General features: G+C 38.8%; 1 protein-coding gene and 1 pseudogene across 3 annotated transcripts in view; one reads left to right on the top strand and one right to left on the bottom strand.

Moving 5' to 3' along the window:
- DDX50 (DExD-box helicase 50) overlaps positions 1-9,183 on the top strand; it is a 33,034-nt gene extending 23,851 nt beyond the window's left edge. For all 3 annotated transcript variants that reach the window (XM_042908802.1, XM_042908803.1, XM_042908804.1), the window contains 5 exons: positions 454-527; positions 752-911; positions 4,212-4,346; positions 5,499-5,543; positions 8,683-9,183. In XM_042908802.1, the coding sequence (XP_042764736.1) occupies positions 454-527; positions 752-911; positions 4,212-4,346; positions 5,499-5,543; positions 8,683-8,961 (693 nt within the window). In that variant the 3' untranslated portion in view covers positions 8,962-9,183. The remainder of the gene's footprint in view (positions 1-453; positions 528-751; positions 912-4,211; positions 4,347-5,498; positions 5,544-8,682) is intronic.
- Positions 6,562-8,345, bottom strand: LOC122202441 (annotated as a pseudogene).
- Positions 9,184-15,817: the final 6,634 nt, after the last annotated feature.

Genomic DNA, 15,817 nt, shown 5'->3' on the forward strand with positions numbered 1-15,817 from the left:
CAGGCTCCGAGCTGTCAGCACAGAGCCCGACATGGGACTCGAACTCACAAACTGTGAGATCGTGACCTGAACCCAAGTGGGATGCTTAACAGACTGAGCCACCCAGGCGCCCCTTTGATGTGTGTTTTTTAAACACTATTTCATCTACTTTGTAAAATGAGATAGGGTAATAAGAAAAAAAAGTTGATAGACATAAACAGCATCTTTTTTCCTCTTTTAGAATCAGCTTTATTTTGTAAGTGAAATTTCATGATTGTAACTAAGGGCAATTAAATTTTTTTTCTCTTTCTAGAATTTGTAATTGATGATTTATTAGAAAAAAAGCAGGTCTTTTGATCTACTGGGGCTTGGAAATCTTTAAGTCCAAGAAATGGAAATTCAACAAACTATATTAATTTAGGAATTAATTGTAAAGACTTCCATTTTTCTTTAATGTAATTCTTTCATTTTCAGGGAATTACTTTTAAACGTGTAGGTGTTCCTTCTACAATGGATTTAGTTAAATCTAAAAGCATGGATGCCATCAGGTATGCTTTCTGACCTTGCTGAATAAGTTTTTCTTTTGTATTAGGCTATTCATCTTTAAGCTCTCCTAGTTCAAATATCAGAAAACTTAATCACCAGTTTTACCAGCAGACTTTTAGTTATATTAAAATACGAAAACGTTGCTCTTTCTTTTCCCATTCATTCTCTTATCTTTAATTTTTTACATTTGTCTTGACCAAGAAAATGTACTATTTTTAAACCATAGGTCTCTGGCTTCCGTTTCTTATGCTGCTGTTGATTTTTTCCGACCATCAGCTCAGAGATTGATTGAAGAGAAAGGGGCAGTTGATGCATTGGCTGCAGCATTAGCCCACATCTCTGGTGCATCAAGTTTTGAACCACGATCTTTGATCACCTCTGATAAGGTAGAAATCTATGAGAAAATTATGTGATTGAGAAAAGATTAAAATTGAACCATAGATAATTCATCTATCTGGAGAGAAAACCATGAGACCTTTATTTTGCCAGTACTGTGTTAATTGAAACTTACATACCAGAATCTATTCTTTATTTTGTAAGTTGCCATGGAACCATGTAAATCAAAGCATAGACGCTATGCAGTTCACACAGTACCACGCAAAGGAAGGATTGCCTGTATATGTGTAGGGGTGTGTGCATGGTGTGACACTACTGATCTAGTCCCCTGCTAGATCAGTGTCAGATGTCAAAACAAATCACATCAGAGCTATTGGTTGCAAGTAGTTAAAAGGTACTCACCATGGTATAAGTGAGGAGAGTCCCTGGGTGACCGGACCCATCCGTAAGAGAGCACTCTGATGTCTGGGTGGAGAGAGAAAGATTGAGAGAAGGAGTTGGTGGGAGAGGGGAACAAAAAGAGCAGGGCAGATAAAATTACTTGGGACTATTTGGTGGTGTAGGATAAATGAGTACATCTAGTGTGTCTGAGGCTTTCCATCTGGCAAGTGTTAATGGTTTAGCCAAATGTCATTTTGCTGGGAGTGACTTCATGTGTCCATCTCCTCCCACCAGCACACTGTGTATTTCTAAAAAAACATCGGGATTTGGGGCACCTGAGTGGCTCAGTCGGTTGAGTGTCTGACTCTTGATCTAGGCTCAAGTCATGATATCACAGTTCATAAGTTGGAGCCCCACAGTTTGTTAGTTCAAGCCCCACATAGCACCCTGCACTGACAGCATGGAGCCTACTTGGGATTCTCTCTCTCCCTCTCTGTCTGCCTTTCCCCTGCTCACTTGCTCTTGTTCTCTCTAAATAAATGAACATTTTTAAAAAACCATCTGGATCCAATTCAAGTTCATATGTTACATTTGGTGTTAATGTTTCTCTTTTAATCTGGAACTATTTTCCCATCATTTTTATTTTTATTTTTTTAAAGAGTATAGATTAGTTGTCTAGATCAGAGTCTAAAACTTCTCACCTGGATTTTTCTGGTTTTCTCTTTTTCATACATCATGTAACTTTTGTCTTTATTCAGCTTTTCCTGTAAACTGGAAGTAACGTCAAAGCATGATTTTATATTCAGGTTAGATAGTTTTGGCCAAAGCACCCTGTGGGTGATATTATATATATATGTATTATATATTATATATTATATTGTATATAGTATATATATGTATTTTAAACTGCATTACATCAGGAGGCATATGATGTCAGATTGTTCCAGTACTAAAATTGCTTAGTTTGATCACTTGTTTACAGTGGAAACTGCCATGTATTCCCTTTGTGAAGGTATCTTACTCTCTGTAGTTGGGGTTTTGTTTTTTGTGTGTGTGTTTTGTTTTGTTTTTTATTTGAGAGAGACAGAGAGAGTGTGAGTTGGGAAGGGGCAAAGAGAGAGAGTCCCAAGCAGGCTCCAGTGTCAGCACAGAGCCTGATGCAGGGATCGAACTCACAAAACTGAGATCATGACCTGAGCCAAAATCAAGAGTCAGTTGCTTAACCCACTGAGCCACCCGGCCACCCTGCCACCAAATACTTCTTAGGAAATTACTTAAGCCATACTTTTTAGGAAAATGTTGATAGACTTTTAGGCTAAGAAGTACCTAAGAGATCATTTATTCCCAGCCCTTATCTAATAAAGGAATCCCTCTTTGGCAGATGGGTCATCTAATTTCTGATTAAATATCTTATAAACAATGTTAGTGGGTTTGAAATTTTTTTATAGTTTAAACCAAAATCCAGAGTCTTTACCGCAAATGCACTACAGGGTCTTCCCCTTTGTACCTCTTTGACCTCATCTCTTTTTTTTTTAATTTTTTTTTTTAATGTTTATTTATTTTTGAGACAGAGAGAGACAGAGCATGAGCAGGGAAGGGGCAGAGAGAAAGGGAGATACAGAATCTGAAACAGGCTCCAGGCTCCGAGCCGTCAGCACAGAGCCCGACGCGGGGCTCGAACTCACGAACTGTGAGATCATGACCTGAGCTGAAGTCGGACGCTTAACCGACTGAGCCACCCAGGTGCCCCATGACCTCATCTCTTATCATTCTCCCCTTGTTTCAGCTACCCTAACCTACTTGTTACTCAAACATAAACCTACTTTCACATAAGACCTTTGCACTTACTTGTACTGTTTCATATGTTCTTTCTTTTTACCACGTGGGTTCCTCCTACACTTTATTTAGGTCTCTCTTCATAGATCACTGTATTATAGAGGTCTTTCCTGATCACCCTGTCTAAAATAGCTTACCTTTCCCTTTACTCTCGATTCCCTTGTCTTGCTTTATTTTTCTTCATGATGCTTACTACTATCTAGTGTTTATGTTTGCTTATTTATTTACTGTCTACTTCACCTCATCACCACCACTCCTATTCCCAACACTAGAATATAACCTTCATGAGAGAAAGGACTATTTACTGCTAAATCTTGAGCACCTACTATGTCTCTGGCACATACATAGGGGACACTCAGTGGATATTTGTTAGATAGGTGAGAGGATCCTGGCTGGCTCAGTCAATAGAGTATGCAACCCTTGATCTCAGGGTTGTGAGTTCAAGTTGCATGTTGGGCATAGAGCTTACTTAAAAAAGTAGATGAATCCCTCCCTATATCTTCTTCATGCTGATCCTTTTGCTGTCCAGTGAAGTTTTACAGAACAAGTAATCTTTGCATATGTAATAGTCCTTCAGAAATTTAGAGATTTATGTCTTCTTGTTTTTCCACTCCAAGCTTTGACTCTTTCAGCATTTCCTTAATTCTTTACAACTTTTTCTCTGATGCTCTAGGTTGTTTTTTTTTTTTTTTTAACATTTATTCATTTTTGATAGACGAGCATAAGCGGAGGGGTGGGCAGAGAGAGAGGGAGACATAGAATCCAAAGCAGGCTCCAGGCTCTGAGCTATCAGCACAGGGCCCGACGTGGGGCTTGAACTCACGGAGTGTGAGATCATGACTTGAGCTGAAGTCAGACGCTTAACTGACTGAGCCACCCAGGTGCCCCTCTGGTGCTCTAGTTTAATTATTTCTTAAAGCATGAGTCTTTACAGCAACACAAAGAAGAATTGTTCTTTCAAAGATCTGTAAGCATTAGTCTTCTATTAATACGGTTTTAAAAAAGTTATTTTTTTTAGCAGCCATGTTATAGTGATGTCTCATGAAAAATGTAGTTAAGTCATGAAGTGAGAACTTCATTGTCCTACTTTTGCTGCCTTTTTCCCAAAGATGATGTGACTTTTAATTTTTAAGGGGTTTGTGACCATGACTCTGGAAAGCCCAGAAGAAATACAAGATGTCAGTTGCGCTTGGAAAGAACTTAACAGAAAGCTGAGTAGTAATGCTGTGTCCCAAATTACCAGAATGTGCCTCCTAAAAGGAAATATGGTAGGTTTTTCTAGACAAATAAAAAGCTTTTTAATCAACTACTATAAATGTTTCTAAAGCCCAGTAGATTTTCTTTTCTTTTTTAAAAGGCTAATAGGGTGCATAATATGGTTTTCTCTGTGTGATGGTTTGTTTCCAGTTGTAAATTTGGGGAGTTTTATAAATAATTTACTTCTCTAGAAAGCTGTAAGTCATTCTGCTTAGTTTGTCTAATAACCAAGTTATCTAAGTTTCTGCTTTTGTGCACATATTATCTGTGGTTGTATGTGTTTTACTCTATGACTAAGTAACTTATAATTTCAACAGCTGAACAGCTCTGTTATTTAGAGAATATGCAGTGTTGACTTTTAAGTGGCCTGCTTTGGTTGTTAATGAGGATAATGAAGTAAAGTAAGAATTTTAATACATTTTTGAAACAGCAAAGTTAAAACTATCTCTAATCTTACTGACTGTTTCTTCTAATGGTTTTGAGGAAAGATGTTACATTTATTCATCCAACTTTGCTACATAGGTTTATTCTAGCCTAGAATTTATTAACTTTATTATTTATTGGAAATAATCATTTCTCTCAAAGTTTAATATTACCATTAAAAAAAGTTTTGTGGCAAATCTGAGACAAATAAACGCATTCAGAAAAAATATGAAGGGCATGGAAAATCTAACAAAATCTTTAGGCCAGGCTAGTTGCTGTACTTGAGAATTAAATTAACTTTCAGTTTATTGACAACCAGTACCAAAGAAGAAGCATCTTGGGTTATATCATTCCCATTATCCGATAAATACTGCATCTCTTCAGGATAGAAATTTTCCAGCATTAAATTTTCCAAAGAATTTATTACATGGATCCTTTTACAGTGGACATGGAACAACATTAAAGTGTCTACAAGAACTTTTCGAGAGAGTACTCTATATTTTTAGTAGTAGATTCCTGTTAGATATTTTTTTTACTTTTCAGATTTAGAAAATATAATAAGCAGCCACTCTCATGCATTATTTATATGTTAGTTGTTTTAATCTTGTAAGCATTCATGGGACACACCCTATCTTTTCTTTCTTTTTTTTTTAGCTGTAAGATTACCAGCAAGTACTAGTGTATTAGTAAAAATTCAACTCATCTGCATCTAAATAAAAATTTTTTCATTTTGCTTTTAGGGTGTTTGCTTTGACGTTCCTACAACTGAGTCAGAAAGGTTACAGGTACTTTAAAAATTTTATCTGTTAAATAGTTGAATATTTAACCATTTAAAATAGTAATTTAAAAGAAGTCATTTAAAAGAAGTCACAATATCATTATGATGCCTAAGTCAATTAATTTTCCTTTATAGAATATATCTAGGCTATATCATAATTTAAAACATTTATTATAATTTCAAATATAAAAAATAGAATTGCATAATAAATATTCATGTACCCATCACCCAGCTGCAGTTGTGATCAGCTCACAGCTGGTTTGTTTCATGTCACTTCCATCCATTTTCCTACTCTCCTGTATGTATGCTTTTGAGAGAAATTGTAGGTATTCTGTCATTTCAACCATAAATATTTCCATATATCTACTAGGGATACTTTTTAAAAACATAATCATAATGCCATAGTTCAAATACCTAAAATAATAATTCCTTAATATCATCTAATTTTGTGTTTAAATTTTCCCTATTGTCTCCTAAATATTTTTTATTTTTTTGTCTCCTGAATATCTTAGAATATAAGACCCATACATTATAATTTGATGTTTCTTAAGTCTCTTTTAATCTGCAGTTTCTTGCTCCTTTCTTTGTCACTTTAAAAAATTTTTCTTGTATTTTATCTGTTGCAGAAAGAGATTGTCTACTAGATTCCTACACTATAGAATTTGACTATTGCACTACTGTGCATATTTATATATGTATTTGGGGGTGATTCTGTTCTTTAAGTCTTTTTAAAAATTAAGAATATATCATGAACACATTCCTTTGTCAACTATATAGTTATTTTTTAACAGCTCCCTGCATTTGGCCATGTGGGTGGTCAACTTTTCTTTTCTTTTGTTTTTTAAAAATTTTTAAGTAGGCTCCATGCCCAATGTGGGGCTTGAACTCATGAAGCTGAGATCAAGAGTCGTGTGCTCTACTGACTGAGCCAGCCAGGCACCCCTGGTCAACTTTTGTTAATGTTCTGTTTTCTGACATTTAGGTTATTTCCAGTAATATACTGTTATAAACAGGACAGCCATGAATGATGGTATAGCTAGCTCCGTTTTTTTGGTTTTTTGGGTGTTTTTTTGTATCCAAATCTGTTTATTAGGATAGTTTCCCACTCATGCTAATTCAGGATGCTTTTACTGCCGTTGCTGTCTGAAGGAGCATCCTTCTGTAAGCCTTTTCTTCCTATTGGCTGGCACAGGACGGTGGAGCAGCCCACAGACAACACCACTGTTTGTGTGTGGTTGAAGATGGTGGTGATTTTGTAGCACCCAGGGTACCTCATATCCATGAAGTAGGAGTTGGGGCCCCGCACCAGGCGCTTCTTTTTGCCCTTCCTCTTCTCTTCTGGGGACGGGTACAGGAGGTCCTTCACAAAGGGCTTGTTCTTGTGGGCAAGTTGTCATCGCTAAAAAGGGGTAGCATAGCTAACTCTTTATGCATTGCCATGTTTATCTCTTCAAGATGAATTTTTTTTTAAATGTTTATTTTTTTGAGAGAGAGAGCAGGGAAGGGGCAGAGATAGAGAGGGAAAGAGAGACAGTCCCAAGCAGGCTCCTTGCTGCCAGCACAGAGACCTACACAGGGCGTGAACCCACCAACTGTGAGATTATGACCTGCACTGAAACCAAGAGTTGAACACTTAACCAGCTGAGCCACCCAGGTGTCCCTACATGAATTTTTTTAAGTTTATTTATTTATTTTAAGAGAGAGAGAGAGAAAATATGCGAGTGGAGGAAGGGCAGAGGGAGAGATAGAGAATCCAAAGCAGGCTTCTAGCTGCCAGTGCAGAGCCCAGCATGGGGCTCAGACTCACGAACCGTGAGAACATGACCCAAGCTGAAATCAAGAGTCCAAGACACTTAACTGATTGAGCCCCCCAGGGCCCCAAGATGGAATTTTTTTTAATGTTTATTTACTTACTTAGAGAGAGAAGGGGAGGGGCATAGAGAGGGAGAGAGAGAATCCCAAGCAGGCTCTGAGCTGTCAGCACAGAGTATGATGTGGCGCTCAGCTTCATTAACTTGTGAGATCATGACCAAAATCAAGAGTCGGACACTTAATTGACTGAGCCACCAAGGCACCTTTAAGATGAATTTTTTATTTTTATTTCTATTTTTATTTTTATTTAATTAATTATTGTTTTTTACTATAATATATTGTCAGGTTAACTAACATATAGTGTACACAGTGTGCTCTTGGCTTCGGGAGTAGATTCCCATACTTTATTGCTTACGTACAACACCCAGTGCTTGTCCCAACAAGTGCCCTCCTCAATGCCCATCACCCATTTTCCCCACCCCCCCCCCCCCCCCCCGCTCCTTGCCCTCCCTCAACCCTGTTTGCTCTCTGTGTCTAAGAGTCTCTTATGGTTTGCCTCCTTCTCTGTTTGAAACTATTTTTTTCCCCTTCTCTTCCCCCCCCATGGTCCTCTGTTAAGTTTCTCAAATTCCACATGAATGAAACCATATGGTATAAGATGAATTTTTTAAGATGATTGCTTGGCCAGAAGGTTTGTGCATTTTTAAGGCTTTGGTCATATATTGCCACTAGTGGTATATGTGTTTGTCTCTGCTCACTCTTACCAACAGGGTATTTTAATATTTACTTTCCTTGGCAACTCATGATTACAATGAACAGTTAATGTAGCAGGATATAACATAGTGATGCTCTTAGGAGTGCTGATTTGTATATCTTGAGTTGTTTACCCTGACACCAAATTATTTCCAATGGCTGTGTATTTTTGTCCTCACCTGTGTTGACAGGTTTTAATCTTCATCACTAGCTCTCACTTCTTGCTTCTGTCAATATAACTGCTGAAAGAAATGCACTACTTGTTAATGGCCTACTTGTTTCATGCCAAGAAATCAGTGCTCTCTTTTAGAGTGTATAAACTGAGTATGAAATTATGAGCCTCAAAATGAGCCTGAGAATTTCTCCTAAGACTAAAATTTAGGAACTTTAATGGATGTACTTTGAATATGTTTTTGGTTTTGTTTTCTGGCTTTCAGTTTTGTTCCAGAAACTTTGAATTTAATGGGAAGATTAATTAGCTAATAGTTAATGGACATTAAAAAAAGAATCTCCTGTACCCAGTGTATTTGCTTATGGTTTCTATTTTGCATTTATATTAATCCTCTAAATTCCCCCAACAGGCAGAGTGGCATGATTCAGACTGGATACTTTCATTGCCAGCCAAGTTACCTGAAATTGAAGAATATTATGATGGAAACACATCTTCTAACTCCAGGCAGAGGAGTGGCTGGTCAAGTGGCCGGTCTGGCCGATCTGGCCGGTCAGGTGGTCGATCTGGTGGCCGGTCAGGTAGACAGAGTCGACAGGGGAGTCGGTCAGGAAGTCGACAAGATGGTAGAAGACGAAGTGGGAATAGAAATCGATCAAGAAGCGGGGGCCACAAACGGAGTTTTGACTGAGTATTTGATAGTTAATCTACCAGTGTGAGCTTGCCTATGTCTGCCTAATCATGTACATTATCCACCAAAAATTAGGTCATCATAGTTGAGGTATGTGTCTGCTCTTTGCAAAGAAGTTGGTCATATTTTTTTAAAAAGTGTTTCACAAGAATGGTTGTAAACAAATCTACTTATCCAGTTATACCTTTGAATAAAAAAACCTCCTTTTATTGTCTCTTTTCACTATGTGTTAAGAATTTTGTCAGTGTAATCTTCTACAGTTTCTTCTAAAACATGACAGTCAAATTAATCTTAAGATTACTTGCATTTTGAAAAATGTGGTGTATTTGTATTGAGATCATTCCTTCCATAGGCTATGTAGTAGAAAAGAAATCCCTTCTACATTAAAGGGATATATAAACCATATATATATGGTTAGGTGTATATATATACCTGGTTGGGTATATATATATGGTTGACTGGTTAGGTATAACATTTAAATTCTAGATACAGTTAATTAAAAAGGTGTGCAAGCAGTGTACACTCAATAATTTATTCACCAGATAATGATTGAAGTCTACTATGTGCCTATCACTGTGTTGATCACTAGGGATTTGGTTGGTGAACAAGGCACAGCACTATCTTCAAGGAACTTACAGTCTAAACACAAACAGTTATGAATGAAATTAACATCTAAAGGCTAAGATGGATGGATGGTAGGCTAAGATCCTACCTGGATGGAATGTTAAGGACCTAGTTTGGGTACACCAAACCAGTCTTAGGAGTCAGAAAGGCTTACAAGCAGTGATACCCAAAAAAAGAAGTAAAGCAAAAGTATCCGTTGATCTAAGCAAGTATGTGTGAATGGCTGGAAGAAGTGTTCAGAAGGCAGAGGGTTTAGAGGCCGGGAGAACAGAATATGCAAATAACCAGAGCCAAAGAATACCATATCAAGTCTGAGGACCTACAGTTCAGTATGGTTTGCATGTGACAGGCAGAGGGAAGGAATAAGAGAGAATGAGTTCGTATTTAACAGGGACCTTATTTTAAAGGCCTTGTGTGCATTAAGTTTAAATGTTCTCTTGAAGACTGGTGAACCATTAAAAGATTTAAGGTAAGGAATGACATAATGAGATTTGTGTTTTAGAAAAGATTATTGGCTACACTGAAGAGACTGGATCAGAGAAGGGCCAGATTGGAGGTAAGGAGACCTCTTATGATGCAGTTAGAACAATCTAAGGTAGAGGTGATGATGGTCTGCATTACTAGTAGGTAACATATTTTGATGATAAGAACTGAGGCATTTAGGAGCTTATTCCTTGGCCAGAATCCCAGCTGGATCAATGTAGTGGAATGAGGATTTAAACCCAGATAAGTCTACCTTCTGAACCAGCATTCTTAACCACTGTGCTAAATAGTTGGTGGGTGACACTGAGAAACATGGATAGATTTCCAAAGTTTTTTTTTTTTTTAAGTTTATTATTATTTTTTAGTAATCTCTATACCCAATGTGAGGCTTGAACTCATGACCCCAAGATTAAGAGTTATGTGCTCCTCCAATAAGCCAGCCAGGCATCCCCAAAGTTTTTAGGAAATAAAATGGTTAGGACTCAGTACTTGATTGAGTTGGAAGATGAGAGAGATGCAGAAGTATAAAACAGGTTTTTGTCACTGAGATAAGGTACTAGGAGGAAGAATAAGAAAAGTTATGTGGGGAGGGAGGGGGGATATGATTAGTTCAATATTAGATATATTTTAATATTGAATAGCCCATGAGATCTTAAAAGAAGATGTAAGAGGAGGTTAACAGTATACAGTTGGATTTGTAAGTTTGAAGCAGAGAGAGATCTGTTCTAGAGGTGTACAGATTTGGGAATAATAAAACAATGGTAATTGTAGTTAAGGCAGTGGAGTATATCTAGTGAAAGTATAGTAAGAAAAGAGGACTAAGGAGTAAACCCAGAGGCAAACTAATGTACTCACTACATAACAGAGGAAGGGAATCCCATCACTATCAAGAAGAGGTAAGAAGAAGGCAGAAAGTCCAGAAGTATGAGGCTTTCAAAGGAACCAGAAGATGAGCCTGAGATGGGCATTGGATTTGGCAAAAAGGAGACGTTTGACGTGGGGAACACCCAGAGTAATAAAGTGTTGAAAGTAGAAACCATTGAACAGTGGGTTCAGGTGGAAATGAGAGATAAAGAAGTAGAGACGACAAATCTGTCTTCCAGAAATTTGGCTGTGAATAGAGAAGAATAAGCTAAAGCTGGAGTGAAAGAAAGGACATGAGATGACAGTTTTTTGTATGTGTGGGCTGGGGGAGGATGAAGGAAATTAGAGCATGGACTACTACTACAGGAAGGAGCCAGAAAGGAGGGAGGAAGAGAAAGAACATCTGATGGAGCCATATCTCTATGAAGACCCAGAAGGATGAGCTTAGGCAGACAGAATTTAGCCTGAGAGGTAGAAGCACATTTTGCCAGGAGGAAAGTATGGTTATCACGTAGGTGAGTTTGCAGGTGATAAGGTAAAAATTAAGGGAGTGCCTGCCTGGTGTCTTCTTTTTTTTTTTTCTGTGGTATTCTTTCATGGTCATCTACTAAGGGTGAAGAGGGAAGTAGCAGGCTAGGAGATTTGAGAAAATGGGAGAAACACTGAGGTATCAACTGTAGAACAAGATAGCTTACTAGGGAAACTGAGGGTCACAGGCAGCTTTGAGGGTCCAGCTGAGATTAGAGACTTCATTTATTCTGGCAGCAATTAGGGCAGCAATTAGAGCACTTGAGTGACTTCCTGTAATAACATTTCAGTATTCTGTTGTAGGAATGGAGATGGCAGATACCTGCTTGATCCAGGATTGCGGTTTTGCTCTGTGAGATGAAAGGATGAAGAACTTTGGCAAAAGTGATCGGAGTAATGGTCCATGGAGTCTAGACTGCCTAGGCATTGAAGTGGAGGTAGGGTTGATAACTGGGAGAATATAGGAGCAAAGACCTGAAGGTCACTGAAAGTTCTCTAAATTTGAGATTTCAAAAGTGGAGCAGTTGGGGAGAAGACAAGTTCAGGGTTTGGTAGCAGGCCTGTTCAGGGGCAAAGGTCACTTCAGATGAGATGGTCAAAGAACTGAGAATCTAGCATTCTTTGGGTGTTTTCATGGACAATGAAGTTTTTAGGACTGAGGAGGGAGAGGAAGACTAAGCCAATGAATGGTAGAGTTTAAGTTACGGAACAAGAAAGTGTATAGGGTGATATTGCCACGTATCTTCAAGGGGAAAAGGGCATTTGCATGATAGTGAAGGAGTAATAGTTTGGAAATGGTTTTGAAGAAAAGAAAAGGACATGGATACCAGGGTACGTGGGATATGAGGGAATGAGCAACGTGTGAGGGAAAGCTGCAAGAATAGTATTTTTCAGCAAACCCAGATTTCAGTTAAGCCGGGGTGTGTGGGGGGAGGACTCAGTGCTGGATTGAGAAAGGGAGAGGTTTTGATTATGGGAAATGGGGTTCCAGATAGCCATGACTCGGGGGAAAAGTGTCAGTTGGCTCTGCATATGAGTAGCTGTGAGCTCTGCATTTATACTGAAGATGAAATTGGGGCTCCATTCCTACAAAGGTGCACGAGTCCTAGTACTTTAGTCAGAGTAAGTTGTATACCTACAATGCCCCAGGCACCGTGTTCAGGGTACAAAGGTGAATAATGTGTGCCTGGTCTCTGCCCTCAGGAACTCAGAATCTAGTGAAATAAATGGCCACAGAAACCTAGGTCCAGGGCAATGACTAGTGCAATAATTTGAGAGCTCTGCACAAGGGCACCTAGCCCAGCCCACCAAACGGGGGTGGGAGTTCAGAGAAAGCTTTTTGGACATGATGATTGAAAATGGATTAAGTCAGGTAAAAGGAGCAAAGTGGGAATGGACATCGAGGCAAAGGCATAGAATAGCTAATAAAACAAGCTCTAAGCATGGTGAATGAGAAATAGCTCTCATTGCTGGGCTTCTCACTTCACGGAAAGCAGTGATGAGAACAAGGTAAGGTCCTATCTCGGAAGGCTTTGTAGGCCTTGTTTTGAAACCCATTGAAGGCTTTCAGGGAAGTGAGTGAAAAAGATAAGCATGTAGGTGCATGCTAGCAGGGTGGAGGTAGATTTTAGGGGTCCACTTGCTAAAGGCTGGCTTCCCTATTAGCAAGGAAGATGGGGCAGGTCCTAAAAAAGATTAATAGCTTTCCATACCTTCTAGAAGAAGGTGGGGGCAGAATTCTCCTCTTTGGGCTGCATTTAGCCCCTTATTTTTGCTCTTTCTTCATAGAGCCCAGCACCTTCATGCTTCCACCTTTTGGCTATTCAGAGCCTCCTGTTTGGTATTTGTGCCCTAGTGTGGTCACTTAACAGCTATGAATTTAATTAAATCAGTTACCCTGATCTTCAGTTTTTGAACTTGTAAATGTCTGTCTTATTAGAAATTTGAATAATGAATTCACATTTATGTGTGAATGTCTGAGAGCTTCCTCTCACATTGTTTTTGTTTCACATGTCTTGTGGGTAGTGTTTAATGTTTTTTTAAACCATATTCCTTTTTCATATTAGTAATATGCATCCATTGTTGAAAATTTGAAAAAAATAGAGGAGCAAATGGAAGAAAATAAAAACCATCCATAATTACATCACTCAGATAATTACTGCTAACATATTGTTGTGTAGACTTTTGAATCAGTGTGTGTGTGTATGTATGTATGCATACTTTTTGAAACAGAAATTCTCCCCCCATTTTATGAAAACACGACATTATCTACATCAGAGGAAACTGGTCTGGCGGAATCAATACCCAGAACTTCACATTTCCAATCAAATGTATGTATAAGACCTATTTTTTTTCTACTTGTTGCTGAATTTTATACTGATAACTAGATTTAATGCAGTAATTTGGCTGCCTTTGACCCAAAAAGGGCCTTTGCAGGCTTCCTCTGAGAATTTTGGCCTTATGCCTATGTGTGGGTATATTACAAAGGAACTTACATATTTTATAAACCTTGACAACAGTTTTCCATTAAGGAGTGTTCTGGGCTCACTCAGTTGTTGAACATCTACGGGTAATAAAAATGTCCCTGTATGGTTTATAGCAGTATCACAGAGGTTCCTTAAGGGAGGGACTGGGCCTTCACTAAAGGTACCCCAAACTCCCATGTACAATGCTGAAATCCTAGATGTTAAGCATTTTATCAGTTGGTTGATTGCATTCATGCTTCCTCCCCCTTCTACACCTAATACCAGGATGATTGAATTGCTTTCCTGCCTGGGCACAGAGCTAAAATTTATTTCAAGGGATTTCTCTGTCTTCCCCACACCCCAACATTGCCATTTTAATGGTCAATCAACTTTTAGTGTCAATCTACCATGTGCCTATGTACCAGGCGCTGTTTAAAATCTTTGGGATACAAAATAGGTAAATCAAGGTTCCTAGCTCAAAGATATCACAGAGTATAAGTTAAAGAAAGAGTTGCTGTAGATTTACATAAGTTTACCTGTTAAAAAACTGAGACTGTGAAACATCAAGTAACAGTTTTATGTGAAACATGAAAATTTTCCATTGAACTGTCATTTTAAAATGTGCAGTAAATACAGAAATAAAACTTCTGCATTTACCTTTGTCATAAAATGATTATATTTTAAGTTGTCTTTCTAAACACCTACAAGTTTTAATGGCTGTCATTTATTGTGCTTTACTTGCCAGACACTGCTAATCCCTTTTCATTCATTATCTTACTTAATTTTCTCAGCCCACGAGATAAGTTTGTTATCCCGATTTCATACAGGAGAAACTCAGGTTCCAATTAAGAAATGCGTGCAAAATCAGAGAAAGACCAAGCAGTGCAGACTTTCAAAGCCAGGCATGATTTCAACGGATTTTAAAAATTATTCCCAATTCTTTGGATCACTAGTTCTTCAGAGTTTAGTGACGTTGTCATAGGTCATTCTATGGATGATCATGGACCACTTTCCTCAACTCCTCGAATTAGTATATTGCCCCAATTATGCAAGATTTAGAGCCCTGTATTTTTAATTAAAATTTTTGTTACGTTTTACTTAGAGAGAGTGCAAACAGGGGCAGAGAGAGGAGGTAGAGGATCCAAAGCAGGCTCTGCACTGACAGCAGTGAGCCCGACGTGGGGCTCGAACTCACGAACCCCTAGATCATCACCTGAGCCTAGGTCCCACGCTCAACTGCCTGGGCCACGCAGGTGCCCATAGAGCCCTGTATTTTCTTATAGAGGTCCATGTGGTTTGGGTGCTCTTCCTACTGGTCCCAAGGACGGTTGGGGTGCCTCTCTGTGTCTTCAGAATAACTGATACTCCTCTATCTTCCGGCAGTCTATAAAATTTCTTTATGACAAGTATCGTATATTCTCTGTTAACTGAATCCTAGCCTTGTTTCTCCTGACACCTGACACTGAATGGTTGGGGGATGTTTACGTGCATGCAATTAGGAATGACATATCCGACTGAATTCTAATTCTTATCCAGGCTTGCGAGTCTGGGCATCTCCTTTCAGTGTCGACGTTTCCACAAGGTGATCAAGAAGACACATTTACCGCGTCTGTGCGTGAAAGGATCTTGCAAACTCCAGCAATCTAATATATACACTGAAGAGACACCACGGAAAAACAAGTTATTTATCAGGTCGGGGGTTGGGGGAATCTGACTCGTGTTTACCAACTTTTGTGGTTCCTCCCAGTTGGTTGGACTCCTCAGGCGTTGTAAGCGGTCAATTCACTACTCGCAGCCAGCGGGAGCACCACAAGCTCCAGCGCTACCGCGTGGGCCGTGGCGTCTCTGGGACTTCCTGCTTCCGCAGGAAATGCTTTGCTTCCGGAAGTGAC

The sequence above is a fragment of the Panthera leo genome, chromosome D2, assembly GCF_018350215.1.
Source record: "Panthera leo isolate Ple1 chromosome D2, P.leo_Ple1_pat1.1, whole genome shotgun sequence".
In the NCBI taxonomy this organism is placed as follows: Eukaryota; Metazoa; Chordata; class Mammalia; order Carnivora; family Felidae; genus Panthera; species Panthera leo.